Source organism: Haliotis rufescens, unplaced genomic scaffold, assembly GCF_023055435.1.
Source record: "Haliotis rufescens isolate VD_foot unplaced genomic scaffold, xgHalRufe1.0.p SCAF_14, whole genome shotgun sequence".
In the NCBI taxonomy this organism is placed as follows: Eukaryota; Metazoa; Mollusca; class Gastropoda; order Lepetellida; family Haliotidae; genus Haliotis; species Haliotis rufescens.
The window spans coordinates 3,051,999-3,065,755 of NW_025963824.1; the positions used below are offsets into that span (position 1 = coordinate 3,051,999).

Genomic DNA, 13,757 nt, shown 5'->3' on the forward strand with positions numbered 1-13,757 from the left:
ATACAGTTGTGTGTTACTGTAAGCTGTGCCACACTGTCCAGTGTAAAGCTGGGTTTGTGTTTGTGAAGTTGGTTTGACCTTATTAGCCGCCTTTGACTCACTCTCTTTTAAAAAGTTTAAGGCAATTGTTTTCTTTTTCCTCGTGAGCCGGAAAAAATGAATTGTGCAGGGTTATGATAACCACAACCACGTGATATGTTTCCTTTATGAGTAAACATATTTTGCTCCACACATTATGATGATTTTATATCTATTTCAAAATTAACCTGCACACTGTAAGGAAAACGTATCGTCTTTGAAAATAGTAGTGAAGATTTGCACAATCCCTCTAAAAAGAACAAAATGAACAACAACGATAATGGATAACATTGCTCATATTGGTGAACGTCCAGGAAAGGCATCACTTTGTGTATCAATACATGAGATAGGCGAAACGCTCTACAATGTGAAAACCTCAACAAAGAAATCTAATTTAATACATCTTCTGTAGGAATCATGTATTCCATTGTTTTTTTCAAAGTAGAGAATACGTCTGCTTGATATGTATTTTCATCACAAGCCCAGTAGCATTGATCAGTTATGCCGAATCAACTGCAAAAGAAATGTATGGGCTGAAACATTTAACCCACCCCCTCTCAAACCCACCCCACGCGTGGTGCATATTTCTTTTGTTATGAGCTCTTTACACAACGGCTATTGTGGCACAGGATTTCCTGTCTGGTCAAGTCATAGTGTGTGAGTGGTGGGTGCAGAACATGCTTATCCCTTTCGCAAACACCTGGTTTGGACCTCCTTTTTTCTGCTATTGTTCCTTTTCCATCCAGTGCCATTGACATTTTATATTAGATTATGGGGTTAGCAGAACTGTAAACATTTGATGAAAGGAAAATGAGCGTGCTGCATGAACGCCGCGTCTGGATGACGTCATGCTAAAAATAGTTCGCCAGCGGTAGGAGAGAACGATGGTGTATGACTAGGCATGGTGCAATAACGGGAAACCCCATACTATAAATAGTTCACCGACGACAATTGAAATGTGACATTGCCAGTAACTAATGGCTGTATAACAAGGGAGGGGCCATTCTGTACTATTAGATTGTTTAAAGAGTACTTTGTAAATGAAACCTATTAACATTGAGTGATCGGTTAGTCCCGAGGCTGTCCTCATTGGACATTTTGGTATCCCCTGGGTCTGCATACACAGTGAAATGAGGTCGGAGACCTCGTTGCATATCCGCTGATAGCAAACCGGGTGGGTAAACAAACCCATCTGAGTGGTGCCTATGTACTATTTTTTTTCTTATCGTTTCTATGTTAATCACGCCTTCTGAAAGTTGGAAAGAATATGTGTCCAGTATTAAGTTTAATCCTAAACATTCAGGGTTGATTTTGGTATCTTGAAAATGTATGTTGAGGTTTCAAATATGTATAACAAAAGTCATTCCTTCTGTTTCAGGTGTTGGTTCAACGATGCTGGGACTCGACCAACGTCTGCTGCCATTCTGTGAGTAACTTGTGTAAAATAATAACAGGAAGTAAACACGAATGATACCAATTAAACTACACACGCTATTGATGGACAAACTGAATAAGGATTGATCTAAAATCAGACACTTAAGGAACTTTTATGATAAGAAGAGTAAATTTTCGTCAGTGGATTGGAAAAAAAACGTAGTTTGCAAATTTAGATGTTAAAGCCAGAAGCTTTAGTGATAAAACAGTAAGCGATTCACAAAACAATGGATTATCCAGATGTTGATATTCATAACGATGATATGCTAGGATTACCATTTGATGCTCTATTTCAGTCGTGGTTGTCCAGGGCTACACAGTATGTAAGTGGGGCTTACATGGCGAGCACTGCAACCTAACATGCCCCCAGAACTGTGCCCTTCTTCCTCCACTTGATGTTCCCTACTGTGACACTGACACGGGGAAGTGTTCTGAGGGATGCCAGCGTGGTTGGCATGGTGATCTGTGTAATCAAGACTGCAACCGGAACTGTATACAACAGACATGCAACCATCAAACTGGGCACTGTACACTTGGCTGCAGTGGAACTAACACAGGCTTTTTTTGTCATGATACTGGAGGTAAGATTATTTAAAAGATTTCGCTGATGTGGCACAGTTTATCATTAGACAATTCAGCTTTCCGTATTTATCCTGAAATGAATGGGAGCTTAAAATCTCATCAATGCTCTGAGGTCTACATTTCCAGAATAATAAGAATTTAGCTTTAAGTTAATGAAATTGTACATACAAATTAAATTAACTCTTTTTGTTTTAACTGTGATGTAGATAATCAGAACACTAAGGGTGATTTGTAAATAGGAATTGTGACCGGAAACTAAATACCAGTACATTTTAATTTCAACATTGTAACTATAGTGTCATGTCATCTAACCTTGCTAATAATATCCAACAAAACTCCAAATAATCACTGATATAGTTTAAAATGTGAAAAAATAAAATAGTAAATTTCAGATTGCCTGTCCTTTCATTTTTCAAAAATTGTCCTGAACCTAACTGTATCTGTGGTTACCAAATTTTGTAAGAAAAGCCACATGGATCAAGGAGTGAAGCTTTTTCCATAAGTTTGTCACGTGGGATAGTGGTGTACAAAGTAGAAAAAAATCACAGAATGAAACTTTTCTGAGATTACAAAGTCAAGCAAACCCTTAGAATTTTGAGAATCAAATTGGTATTAATTCCACTTGTCTCAAATTCTTTCTGTTAATATGAAGAAAGCCCTTCCTTGATTGTATTAAGGATTATGGTCTTTGAGACAGGAATCAGTGGTACACTTGTTAGACCCAACAATACATTTCTCTCTTTGAATAGAATTTATGGAGCTTTAAAATCCAGTACAAGAGAGGAATGAACATGACTTCAGGTTTTAAAGTCAAGTCAAAAGTTGACAGTACTGATTTATGGTTTGGGCAGATGCCTTCCTCGGTTAACATACTGGCCTTATATGTAGCATTATTTGATATGCCATTTACACCAAGTTCTTTGATCAAACAATAAATGTAGTGATGTTTACATATAACAGTTATGTTATTTGAGGCCTTGTCAGTGGGGACAACTACCAACTTTTCATGTAGGACAGCCAGACTTTGGAGCTGACTGGGACAGAGTGGGTTTATTCCGGTTCCGTTTCCTCTTTTTAAGTTGATGTATTCTACCAATGGCAACATCACGCACTGACTTAACCCACTCTTAAGGACATTCACCAGTTTCCTCTTCTTGTTTGGCCCATTTTTGGCATATTCTTTGACAGCATCCATAATGATTTTGAAGTTGTGATCCCAAATGGAAGGACGTTGCCCATGGAATCTTGGTCCATACTTGAATAACTGAAGAAGGTTGTTATCGTCAACAACAGAGAAGTCACATGTGATCATATGGCCTGCACAGTATGATGAGTCTTGGCAGCCACAAGTAGTGGCATTTACATCATGAACAGCTAAGTCCACGTTCTGCTACATATTCCTTTAATTGCTTGCTTGTTTGTTGTTTGTTGTCAGCAGTATTCCAGCTATATGACGGCGGCCTGTACATAATCGAGACAGGACCAGACAATCCAGTGATTGAAATCATGACCATTAATCCACGCCATTGGGACACGATGACATGCATCAACCAAGTCAGCGAGCCTGACCACCCGATCCTGTTAGTCGCCTCTTACGACAAGCATAGGCGTCTCTTACGACAAGCATAGTCGCCTGTTATGGCAAGCATTGGTTGCTAAATACCTTTTCTTCCACGGATCTTCGCAGGCCTTTTCCTATAATTAAACAACCTGGATAAAATTGTTTTCATACAGGAAAATGAAACTGTTGAGTTGTTTCTGAAATTTGAAATATTGTAGGACATTCTGGGAAACTGTTTTTTGTCTTACTTTAATATAAACCATTAATCATGATGCATGAAAAAACGCATTACAAATTGTTACATTTGCTCTTGAAAATCTGAATGTTTCATCATTGGACAGTTTTTTACACCAACAGAAGTCATACTCACCTGACTTGCTGTTATCAAAACGTGAACTTTAATCTGCTTAATATTCCACAATTTCTTTTTGGATCACGTGAAGGATAAATCATTGATACTTGTATTGCTATGGCTCAATTAAGTTTGACAAATGAGTTTGTGAAAAGATCCACTAAAATGTCAAAACCATCCATTATATTAACTGTCAACTCTTTTGTTGCCACACATGGTCCACATCTTAAACGAACCATTTACGGTGGTGTAGTCACAATTTGCCATTGCCAAAGGCTCGAGAGAAAATGACTTTAATAAAAAAAGAATGGTATAAATGTTGTTTCAGCTGAAGGGATACAGCTCTTACCTCATTTAAAATAATGTTATGTATTCTGTTGAGAGTTATGAACTGATGAGCGCAAAAGTAGACTGCCCCCTCCAACTTTCTCTTTCATAATCGCAGCTCTTTGTCAAATACCACATAATAAAGAAGTATGCCATGGTGGCCAATTCTCTGTCAAATATATCATGTGATGACTAAACTCGGAACTTAAAACAAACACTAAACTCTCTAGATATACACACAGTTGGATGTAATCTAAAGAAGAAACACACATGGAAAAGATCATAATCAAAGTGCAAGGGTCAAGTTAACAACAAAGTGGAACATATTTGTTTAGTTCCACTGCTAACTCAACATATACCAAATAAATGTTACATTGTGAAATAAATGTCTAAAAAATTGTTTCCAAAATGTTTGCCGTGACGATCTGTAATCTCAACTAATAATTTAGCAACATCTATATAACTTCTCTTTTCGCCTATTTAGACATGTTTCAAGCGTCAAAGAAAACTTTCAACATCTGCTCACGTGCACTGGCATCAATTGTATGCCATCAACTTAATTTAATTTGTAAGGAAGAACGATTCAACGACTGTGTAGTGTCATCAATAATGTTTATTGTGTCCTTCTCTTTTAACAGTGAAATTACACACCATTGTATAAGGATATAGTAATTAGGGGTTTTATTCATATTGACATGAACAATTCCTCACATTAATGGTTTGCTCACAGCTATTATTATAATAAAGTGCGAAAAAGAAGTTACTTAATCCTGTATCTGATACTTTGATTGTCCAGAGTGTGGTCGTGGCTGGTATGGTGATCTGTGTCAACACCCCTGCAGCATCAACTGTCTGGAGGAAAGATGCAACCACACAACTGGAGCATGTAAACTTGGCTGCAGTGGGACTTACACAGGGGAGTTTTGCAACACCACAAAAGGTACGAAGATACATCTGCTTAACATGCAATACAACTTGTCTCATATGTTGGGACCATGTTGGGATAAAAGCAATACCACTAAAGGGAGGTAACTCCGAATAACTAGCTGTCAGTGTCACCAGCAAAGGGCGTAATTGTACGAGCGCCTCGATCAATTTACTGTCACTTACAATTATTAGAAACATAGTTACACAATATACTGCCATATGACATTAGATCCTAAAATATGATGGATCTTTGGGCATAAACAGTATTAATTATTATGCACGTGGTCAAGACACAGGTGATGAGATATTAAATCCGTACACTGGCGTGTCTGGGGGGTTGACATCGTTTTATCCCCTTTGATTGGACATCTGTGACCTCGGTCACACCTGAACTGTTGGGTTTCCTTTATACACAATTTTCTTTTGTATGGTCAAGTTGAAACGTCTTTCATATGGTAACGAATATGCTGGACAAACCCAACATCTCCCTTAGCCCAACCCAATTATCATTTATATATGAGTGGGAATCAAATGGTGGCACCCAAAATTTGCGTTAAGGAATGTGTCAAAATTAATGGACGAGTTCTCTCTATTGTTCAGCCATTTGGGACCATCAGTGCCTGCCATATCAAAACTGAATGGTGAAAAGAGGCATGTAGGGTGGTATGGACTTACTTTGGTCCCCGAGACATGAGGAATATAGGGTCGTCGACTCCTGTTTCTGTTTTGAACAAGTGTGAATCACAGAATGATTTTTTTATGTTATACCAGGTGACAATGTGTATCAGTATGATTGTCTAAACATTGATAATTTCAAAATCCTCACACCTGGAGAAAAACTCAATGTGACATAAATATTTTAAAGAAATTGGAGAGTTCGAGAATTTGAGAGTTCTGAACAGTAACGAAAACGATATTTTCTTCATTGACGTGTTGATAATAAATATAATACTACGCTCGTTTTCGCAATAGTGAAATGTTATCTATTTATTAGCTGTTTGTATGAGCACTTGTATGTAAACACTTCTTTGACTCCACTAGTTGTGAACAACAAGGAAGATGCAAACAGCCTGGATGCCGTACTGGAACTTCTCTCACTGAATGTAGCAGTCGCAGCCACAGTCGCTGGTGCAGTCACACTCACAGTGACATTCACAGTCATTGTGTTCTTAAGGTATTGTAGTTGCATTCAGTTTTGTGTTTAACTGTGAATTTATGTTTGTATTTCCTTATATATTCATATATTCATACTAACGTACATGTAGATTATCATGACAATGTTCAATGTTATTATTCGGTAAATAAATACTGTAATTAAATCAAAGTTTGAAGTACTATAACTATGGACCTGTATAGTTTCTTGTTATCTCAGAAAGACATTCCAAATCGTTACTCACTTCTCACTGTTACCACCACATGCCTTGATGAGAGCCCTATGACTTGGCTGGCCACGCGTCCAGATATGAAACCATTAGGACCTGTTTGGGATATTCTTAGACGTTAGCTGCTGGCGATGGATCCACTAATGCAGAGTTCGACCAAGCCGAAACTACGGTGATATGCTACCTCTACTCGTTCCTGCTCTGGTGCTTCAGAAATGCTCTCTTCCAAGTACCATGAAACTTCGCACACAAATCTCCCAACCGCACTTGGCAACAAAAGTTGATAAAACATGGAGAAATATGTTTCCCAATACGCACACATGTCATACACGAACCACTGTGTTAGGGCCACAACAGTCATTCTTCTTTCACGTGAATGCCGTGAAATTATGAAACTAAAATAAACAATCCCTCGTGTAAAAAATGTCGACTCAGCTAAAACAACAATAGAACTAGCAGGTTTATTCCCTGTAAACCGACAGGCTAACCATCAACCTAGATTGCCGCTGTCCACTCTCTTTCAATTTGTTAATAACACGAGACAGTCAACAGCTGCTCCGCCAACCGTTAGTGACGAGTAAATGCGACGTGGGTTAAGTTCAGTAACGTTGGGGATCGGGATGAAGAGGTATTCATCACAAATTTATAACACTGTTACAAAAACGCTTCGTTCCAAATTAAAAATATTAGATATCGAATCTACATTAAGACCTCAGATTTCAACACACAATAACACTCCTGAATAATACATTAATTCTTGCAGAATTAGGAACATTAGCGTGGCGCATTATATGGGGGAGCCCAAGGTTAATCTTGCCCACAACACGTGCATCAAGCTTACCCATGTTACAGGATATTCGCGTTAATGATCACAGTCTCTGAACTATGTCTTCATTACATCGATGCCCATGATATCAATCACTGGATTGTTGGTCCACACTCGAATATTTACAGACCGCCGTCATACAGCTGGAATATTGCTGAGTGTGGTGTTAAACAACAAATAAACAAAAAAAAAACCATACTTCCGATCCGATTAAACATCACGGCAATCATGCTAGCATTCAAAAAGCCATTACTACCCATTATGTGGCTGTCTGTTTCAAAATGTATTTCTATTTTGCACACATGTTGTTAGATGCGGGGCGTAATATACATTTCTGTTGTACTATGTGTTGCCTTGTTATGAATTTTAACCTTGATTCTGCAAGCATTACACATTTCTCAACCCCCACCGCACAAATTAGTGAGAAAACAGAAAATTCGGAACTGAAAAATGTGTCGCACAGAGCCATGTTTAATAATTAGCAGTTTTGCTGTGACAGAGTCTGATTTGTCTGATTTGTTGTCCCCGTGAAGTGGCATGATGTTAAATATTTGTCAGTTTATTAAAACATAAACGCAACAGATGTCGTTTGCTTTCAGAAACTGAAACATCACTTTTCACAATATTGTGTAAATGTAATGACAAAACCCTTGTCATATCAAAAATCCAAGAGTCAATAGTACGATTACTCTCCTGAGCATGTGTCTGTCAAATAGGGATGAGGAGTTCGCAAAATATACGCTATACCCCACACAATAAACATGGAAGGTTAATTTCCATGCTCAAAACTAACTTTTGTCTTCTGCTGACAAAGCGGATCACTTCTAATGGGGTTAGATGTTTGATTGTGTCCCCAGCCTTGTGCTCACGTGACAACGCCATTTAACAGACCTTTGTCTGGAACAACCATGTCATATAAATCGGCATATACCAATGGTATGTTCAAATTACAATGACCAATTTAATAAGTACTTGTGTTATTTTTGTTGTAGATGGCGGACAAGAAAGAACAGGTAACACAACATTCTATATCCTTAATTCCATTACGGAGATTGGTGTAACCATAGACTAATTGTATGGACCTTCGGCCTGTATAAAAGCAGTTTACCAGGAGGGAGAGACACAATGAGGCCCATTTTTGAATTTTTTCATATTTAATTTTCAAATTTGTGATGCAAAAATGTGTCAAAAGTCCGATGTGACCATTACTTTATGATCTTCTGTCTGTGGAAATAATGTTATGCCAAGTGACCTGCAATTTATTATTAATTGGGCGTCTGGGATTCGCATGTTCGAAACAAAATAAATCCGTAAAAGGTTGAGAAGAGTCAGGAATTTCAATGAACGATAATATCATTATTGTAAAATCTAATGACTAATTTCTCTATTTGCGCTTTTTCAGGAAATGTTTGCTATTGTTTTCAAGTTAACCCCGTTAACTGGTCCGATAATATGAAATGGTTGACCCGAAGATGAAACTGGTAAAAAACACTAGTATATTGTCATATCTTCTATTTGCAGAAGGAAGCGACAGATGAACAGGTAAATACAAGAATAAATTAATTTGTCATCTGCATCTGTTGTCCGATATTATTACTTGCCCGTGAAGGGATCACCCGTTTAATAAACATATAGCTTTATTACACATTGTGTAATACCAAAACGCGTGCTTATGTACTCTCGGAACACGTTTCACGAACAAATATTGAAAGCTCTCAACATCTCTTGGCTTATTCAACGACATTACGTGTGGAGTTGATAGATCACTGAGAGGAGCTTATGCACACTCGATGACCCCAGCAACCTTGTTGCTAGGCTGACGTCACATGGCATTGTTTCGCCGATGGATCTTGCATCAAAATTCCACAAATTACGTCATCGGGTATTGTGACGTTATTGAAAACTTTGAGGTGCAAGGCCCGTTCCACAAGGCGATCGTATTGTAGCGCAACGACAGTCGTTGGTCTAAGTTAAATTATGTGAGATGCGAAAGTCTTAGCCCTACGATAATTTTGTGAATTCTAAAGGGAGACCCGTTGCATGGTATGAAATTCATACGTTTCAACTTTTGACGTGTTTGAAGTATTATTCTGTTAAACTCAATTTGACTATGTCGTGGATCATGTAGGTGTCAGCCTATTCATACTCAACAGTATAATTAAAAAAACGTTATAAATTGCAAACGTAATAAATAAAATACTAAACTCGCTCCCGTGTAAAACCAATTTTATGAAACTCGTGAATAGTTGTGGTTTTACACGGGAGCTCGTTTAGTATTCAAATATATGAAATGGTTGACCCCGAAGATGAACAAGACTAATATTATGAAATCCGTTGTAAAAAGCGCACTTTTTTGCAATTAACATTGAATGGCATTCATTAATATGTCCCTTCTTCTTTGTTTCAGTTCCCAAGTTCCGAGTAAGTAACATATTTCCACTCTTTAAAAAATACAAAACAAAAAACAAAACAAAACAGAACCCCTTGTATGATTACGACTACAAAGAAATAACAATGTTTACAACTGAATTATTAGAGATTCCTGATATTGCAAGCACGACATGTGATGGATCCCTGAATGATAAGAGTTAATAATCAGCATTCAGCTCCTCTGCACGGAACTCACAAAAGAAGGCAAGATCATAACTCATCCAAAGTTAAACTAGCATGGTCATTTTTAAGAATACGACACAAGAACGACGAACAAGGAAATATCCACGTTTGGAAAGTTACTGTGTGGGACATTATGTCTTAATAATTTCATATCTACTATACTATCTTGAAGATGTGTAATACTTTAATGTGTGCGCTATGGCTTATATTCCAAAAGTCCACTACTTTCTAAATGCAATTAACGTGTTCTTCAGAAACGAGATGCCTTTGTCCCCTTAACAATTTGATCATATAAGAATGCCAGAGTCAAACATAATTCAACTTTACAGCATCCTGTTAATAATTGACTTTTTGGCCAGGCAGTGGATGATACCATACGCAACACCCCACAGCTGCAAACCATGAATATAGTTTAGGATGCCAGACAAATCTTCATGATGTGTCTGCGTTCAAAGGACCAACGACTTCAGTTAAACCAGATTTCATGTAACAGCATGCAGCTAAATAAATTATTTGAGCTTAAGCGAAATGCTAAAAGGTGTTCAACTATTTGACACAACTAATGGTAACTCCCCTCCCATCTCTCGAATACCATTTATTTTTCTTGTTGGCTCATCACTGAATTCGCCTAAAAAGGACAATGTAATCATAGACGAACACCTCTGAAAGACGTTTCGAGTTCATAAAAGGGTGAGATTTAAAGTAACATTACTAAAAAAATATCGAATAAATATTAGGAAATATTTACATACACCATTAATAATTATACCATTAAAGGTGAATCTGCACACCAAGCATATTATTGTTGCATACCGCATGCCACACTGCTGAGTCAAGAATACCCTCAAAATTTGATTTATATCTGATGTGGTTCTGTGCTTCGGTTGTTTTGTTGTGGAACCTCTGCCGCTAGGTATGTGTGGGCAGTAACGTCAAGGTGAAAGCGATTAAAGCAGATACGTTCAAGTTTGAATGACTTTACTTCCGGTCCTAGAAAGAACTCTTTTTCTGCATTAAGCCAGAATATCTCATAATTCTAGCTCGGGTTGAAGTGAAGTGTTTGCTACTGCTGGTTTGATATGCTACACGGGAATACACGATAGACTACATGTGCGCATTGAGATGATACATTAAAAGTGGAGGAGATTCTTACTGGTCGATTTTGCTTTGTGTTAATTAAATGCCTATCAAAGAAGTTGTGTTTACTATAACTAGTCTATATCTAAATATTTATATGTACCAAAAATAATAGAGCTGATCCAAAAGGGGATGACACATAATAATTATGTTCTAAGGACTCTTTTGAATTTTGAAGAATAAATATGTTTCACCAAAGTGAGAGCTGCCTTGAAGTGGTGAAGTGTTCAACATAACCATACAGGGGAGGCTTGAGTGAGGACACAAAATAGTATATGAAGCTGTATTGAAGAACCCCGAAGCAATAGATTAATAAATTATTTCACTATCATTTACAAATAATGATAAAACAGGTCAACACAGATCATTTCCTTTTTTTCTGGAGATATCACTGCTAAAACCTGAGTCATTGTTAGATTCCGACTACACCATGAGCATGTGTTTATGGATCACTGTCAAATAGTGATGATACCAGGTGCTCGTGACAAGGTGAGCATGCCCTGCCCCACTGGTGGCACCCCGTCAGAAACACACGCAAAGGCACTGAAAAAAATACGGGGTGGTCTCTGTGGACGTTAAATTGTCTTGCAACATCACGTTGACTCGATGCTGCTTCAAGCATACCAATGGCTCGCAGACGCTCATTTTCGGACAGGCGTGGCATTTCGTAATGTTGAATAATTGCGTAATTGTGTTGTTTTTCTGAGTGGTTGTTGTCAGCACGATGCTAAACAATGCATATGGAATCCCGTTAACGCACATATTTTTATATCCATCCTTGGGTAGTGAAATGAATGGGGCTTGCATAAAAGTCAACTTTTGCCTGGAATGCATGCTTTTCTATAGGAGTTGCGTTTTTGTGACTTGATTCCATACATGTACTGCAGTATTGAAAAACAAACTTAACTTGTTTGAAAAATACACTAAAATATTGGTGTCACAGGAACTTTTGTTGGCTGTTTATTTTAACTTAAAGTTCTCTAGTTGAGCTTCCGCATTATTTATATCTGATGTGCTTCTGTTCACAGGTTCAACTGACATAGAAGTTTCGCGGCCAGGTATGTGCGAGCTTGTACGTATTGACAGTAAATGCGTTTTTTGAAAATAAGGTTGCTACAACTATAAACTGCTACAACTGCATGCTGGTGTCACAAGAACTTATGTTGTTAAATATAGAATGACGTGCCAATTACAAGAAGAAGGAAACGTCATGGGGCAGTATCTCTCATTTGTATGTAGAATATCTTTCCCATATATTAGTGTTGTGCATGTACTGAAAAAACATATGAAATAAAAACACTACTTAACTATCCCTTTTTCTTTATCAGCAGATTCGGAGGAAATGTTGATGAAGGCATGCTAGAATCACAGGAAGAATACTGGGAGACATATTGACATGGAGATGAAGGCTGTGATGTTGTTAATGTTAATGGCGTTTTGATATTTAACCTGCTACAATATGTTTTATATTTCATGACGTATGCCCTTTATTTACCTTTTGTGTGATACTACTATTAACAGACATTATTGAAGGCAAAAGGTAAAAGTACCGTAAGAATTCCCCCCCCCCCCCCCCCCCCCCCCCAACTGTATATATAATATTGTTATGCTCAAATATGTTTCATGAATTGTTTCTAAATAAAATATGCCCAAATATCTTTTACAACTTGTTTTTAAACAAAACTTTGCATCAATGACTAAATTGTAAATATATTAACTTGGTCTCATCACTATATGGCTGCGATAACGCGGATGCGACGTTATATTTTAACTCACTCACCCATAAGCTTATAAACTCTAAATACACCCCCCAACCAGCACATACACGCCTAAAATATAACCACACATAAAACATATATGAATTACAAACAGTAATTAAAAACAATATAAAAAACAGCCTCAGCCACAGGTCCAGATAACATCAGCTACATCATCTCAAATCATATTCCCATCAAAATCAAAAACATAGTATCACAACTATTCAACCAAATCTGGACAGGAACCAAACCCAATTCATAGAAATCAGCTATGGTGGCACCAATGGTCAAACCAGGAAAAACGCCAATGAGGCTGGTTCTTATCGCCCTGTCTCCTTAACGTCCCATATTTGTAAAGTCAAGGAAGCAATCCTAAACATCTTGTTCAAATTTGAAATGACCAATCATCAATTTGTCAACCCGCTTCACTTGAAATCGCCAAACTTTAGACCACATTTAACATTTTGAACAAGATAACTAGCACAATCACGAAAACAATACACTTTGGCGATATTTATCGATTTCAGTAAAGCCTTTCATGTGTTTTTGTTTTCTTTGCACAATGGCCTAATACAAAAGTTAAAAAACAAAGACATAAAATTTAGAATTCTAAATTTCCTTCAACAGTTTTTAACAGAAACATTACAGTTAAATCAAACAATGACACATATCCTTCTAAAACTGAAAGCCCACATTTATTCCTTTTCTAGAAGGAAAACAATAGATGAAAAAGTACACACCCAAACTTCACATAAGTAATGAAGAAATCACCTTTCAAAAA

At 37.4% G+C, this 13,757-nt stretch overlaps 2 protein-coding genes across 3 annotated transcripts in view; both read left to right on the forward strand.

The window, feature by feature from the left end:
• The window catches only part of LOC124122347, a 377,435-nt gene that overhangs the window by 222,893 nt on the left and 140,785 nt on the right, over positions 1–13,757 (forward strand). The window lies entirely within an intron of this gene.
• Positions 1,379–12,778, forward strand: LOC125379330 (scavenger receptor class F member 1-like). Of its 2 annotated transcripts, none has more exons than XM_048395642.1 (9): positions 1,379–1,504; positions 1,809–2,093; positions 5,131–5,274; positions 6,303–6,435; positions 8,462–8,482; positions 8,991–9,011; positions 9,877–9,890; positions 12,248–12,277; positions 12,548–12,778. In XM_048395642.1, exons 1-9 carry the CDS (start codon positions 1,408–1,410, stop codon positions 12,580–12,582), a joined length of 780 nt encoding a protein of 259 aa, XP_048251599.1. In that variant the 5' UTR covers positions 1,379–1,407; the 3' UTR covers positions 12,583–12,778. The 2 variants fall into 2 exon arrangements, with proteins under 2 accessions (XP_048251599.1, XP_048251600.1); XM_048395643.1 differs by having other exon boundaries at positions 12,551–12,778.